Source organism: Leptonychotes weddellii, unplaced genomic scaffold, assembly GCF_054177405.1.
Source record: "Leptonychotes weddellii isolate Sample4059 unplaced genomic scaffold, ASM5417740v2 HiC_scaffold_3424, whole genome shotgun sequence".
Lineage (NCBI taxonomy): Eukaryota > Metazoa > Chordata > Mammalia > Carnivora > Phocidae > Leptonychotes > Leptonychotes weddellii.
The window spans coordinates 1-2,941 of NW_027942255.1; the positions used below are offsets into that span (position 1 = coordinate 1).

The 2,941-nt window shown below is 58.9% G+C and overlaps 1 protein-coding gene across 1 annotated transcript; it reads left to right on the top strand.

The window, feature by feature from the left end:
- Nucleotides 1–11: 11 nt before the first annotated feature.
- FRAT2 (FRAT regulator of Wnt signaling pathway 2) lies at nt 12–2,170 on the top strand. The gene has a single exon (XM_081810712.1). The coding sequence runs from the start codon at nt 61–63 to the stop codon at nt 769–771; it is 711 nt and encodes a 236-aa protein (XP_081666838.1). The 5' UTR covers nt 12–60; the 3' UTR covers nt 772–2,170.
- Nucleotides 2,171–2,941: the final 771 nt, after the last annotated feature.

Sequence of the window (2,941 nt, forward strand, 5' to 3'; positions counted from 1 at the left end):
CCGCCGGCCGCCGGGCCGCCAGCGCCGGCCGCAGAGCTCCGGGTGCCCGGGCGGGGGGCCATGCCGTGCCGGAGGGAGGAGGAAGAGGAAGCCGGCGAGGAAGCGGAGGGGGAGGCAGAGGAGGAGGAGGAGGAGGAGGACAGCTTCCTCCTGCTGGAGCAGTCGGTGACGCTGGGCGGCTCGGGCGAGGTGGACCTGCTGGTGGCCCAGATCGGCGAGACGCTGCAGCTGGACGCGGCGCAGGACAGCCCGGCCTCCCCGTGCGCGCCCCCGGGGCCGCCGCTGCAGCCCCCGCGGCCCCCGGCGGCCGTGCGGGCGGACAAGGCCCGGCCCCCGGCGCTGCCACTGCTTCTGCCGCCGGCGCCGGCCGAGCCGGTGGGCCCGGCGCCCCCGGGGGCTCTGCGCTGCGCCCTCGGGGACCGCGGCCGCGTGCGGGGCCGGGCTGCGCCCTACTTCGTGGCCGAGCTCGCCGCAGGCCCCAGCGCGCTGCCCGGGCCGTGCCGGCGAGGTTGGCTGCGGGGCGCCGTTGCCTCCCGCCGCCTGCAACAGCGACGATGGCCCCCAGCCGGGACGCGCGCCCGCGACGACGACCCGCACCGGCTCCTGCAGCAGCTGGTGCTGTCGGGGAACCTCATCAAGGAGGCGGTGCGGAGGCTTCAGCGAGCCGTCGCCGCCGTGGCAGCCACGAGCCCCGCGGGCGCCTCTGGGCCCGGAGGCGGCCGCAGCGGACCGGACCCTGTCGCCGTGCAGCCCTCCGGCGCCTTGCACTGATCCGGGGCCCCAGGAGGAGGAAGAGGACGCCAGTGCGCAGACCCAACAGCGTCCTGCCCTCCCCAACCCAGAGCTGAAGCCGCCGTCGCCGTCCTGGGAGCGACCGCCCAGGCTGCGGGGAGACGCTTGGGGAGAGACCTCAAGGCGAGAAGTTACCGGCCCCAGCGAGGCTGTCGGAGAACAAGAGCGTGTGAAATGCACCGGCCAGGGCGCAGACGTGCCGCGTGAGAATTTCCCCGGCCACCTCGGGGCCAAGGACCTGGGATAAACTGGGAGAACTGTGGCAGCTACTTGCATCGACTTGTACCTGACTTAACCCTTGGGGGCGGCATGTGCTTGGATTGTTTAAAGATTGGGCTCCAAGGGGCGGATATCGCCAGGGCTTTATAACAATACTTGAAAACTAATGATACGCATACATTTTCTTTATTTTCCGGTGGAAGAGCTTAGTGAAAATGGTGCTACAATGGCTGTGCAAAGAAATTCCGGAGGGAAGAAGAATGTAAAAGCTTGTTGGTGGGTGGGTTGCCATCACCCCCTTCTTCCCACCTAATTGGTGTTTGGTGGCTGTGGGAGGTGGAGCTCCTGTTAGTGGGTTAGAGGGAGGTGGAGAATTTTGAAGGTGGGTAGAGTTGGGAGTTGAATGTGGACTTTTAACTGACTTGACCTTGCCACCTGTGGGTCAAGGTCACAGTGTGCTGTGCGCAAAAGGCTGTGGGGTTCCTGGGACAGCTAAATTCACCCTTATGTCTTTTCTTTCTCTTGCTCCAAGAAGAGCGCTGTCTGTGCTTTGAGTCTGCTGAGGACACACAGAGGCAGAGAGGGACAAATGGGGAGAATGATTCTGGTTTTTTTTTTTTCTGTGTTTTCCTCTTCCCAGAACTCCTCCTCCTCCTCCTCTCTCCGGGCCACTCTTGGCCATGCCATGAGCTTTCTCAGAAAGTCATAAACAGTCTCCCTGTCCTCCCAGCCAGACTTTCTTATTCCACCCTTCCTGGTGTTTGCATGGGATAGATGAGACCCTGGCAGTTTTTCTGCTCTGTATTGGCCGTCTGTGGAGCCGTGGGCCTGAGCCTTTGTGGGTCCTCATCCCTCACAGTTTCCTCCTGTCACCGGCTCTTCTTGTGAGTGACTGAAACCGTGTTTAAAATGTGACTCTCCGAGAGGAGAACCCGCTGGCTTTACCCTTGTGAAACTTGACGGCACTTTAAGTGAAGTGCCACCCCCAAACTTAAGGTAGCTAAACCAATTTTAAAAAACAGATTCAATGGCTTGTTCATCCTCCAGATGTAGCTATTGACGTACACTTCGCACCGGAGTGTCAGAAATTGTCGTGGTCCTGATTTATAGGATTTCTTAATTAAACTGTCTGCTGAATAAATTTGGTTTTTGTTTTGGAGCGTGGTTTTGGCTTTTTGGTGGAAAGCGGGGAAAAGAAAACCACATAGGGGATATCTTCGTAATGGAGAGTGTCCTCAGGGGCACCTGGGCAAATGGCTGGAGCCAGCTTTGCTCAGCATTGAACATCAGTAGGGCTCCCGTCCTTCCTTGTTTCCGGGTTGATGTTCCACGAGATCAGCGGATTAAGTCCAGGTTTTTGAAACCTGCTGGATGGGCTTCCATTCCCTTTGTGAAATAAGAACATACTCCAGAAATGTTTTCTAGGCTGGAGGGCAGAGGCCCAGTGACTCGCTGTGGTGTGGAGGGGGGTGGAGGGAAGTGGTTTTCATCTGGATTTTTGTGTGTGAAGAATGGGGAGGGCACAGGCAAAGCCATCCTGTTTCCTCTGTCGCCACTGACCCAGTGTTGAGCTATGGGCTAGGAAAGGAAAAACAGTTTCACAGCCATGCATTTGGTAGTTGTAAATGGCTTGGTTAGAACATGCAGGGGTTAGGTTAACTGAAGCTTTCCTGTCCTCAGGCCCAACCTCCCCAAGGAACTCTTGAGTCCCTTCCTACTTGGTCCAGCGCAGAGGTCTGCCAGCCAGCTCCTTTAGGTCCTGTCCTGCTTAGCACCTCTTCCTCCCTGGCCTGCCCACCACTCACCCACGCTGGGGCTGCAGGAGAAAGCTGGTACTCAGTGACTGGGTTTGACTCAGCTCTGCGACTCATCAGCTGTGTCATAACGAGCAAGTCACTGCTCTGTGCTTTTTCCTTCTCGTTAATAAAAC

What these genes read in the sequence shown, in the direction of transcription:
- FRAT2 (XM_081810712.1), top strand. Translation starts at nt 61, where the DNA reads ATGCCGTGCCGGAGGGAGGAGGAAGAGGAAGCCGGCGAGGAAGCGGAG.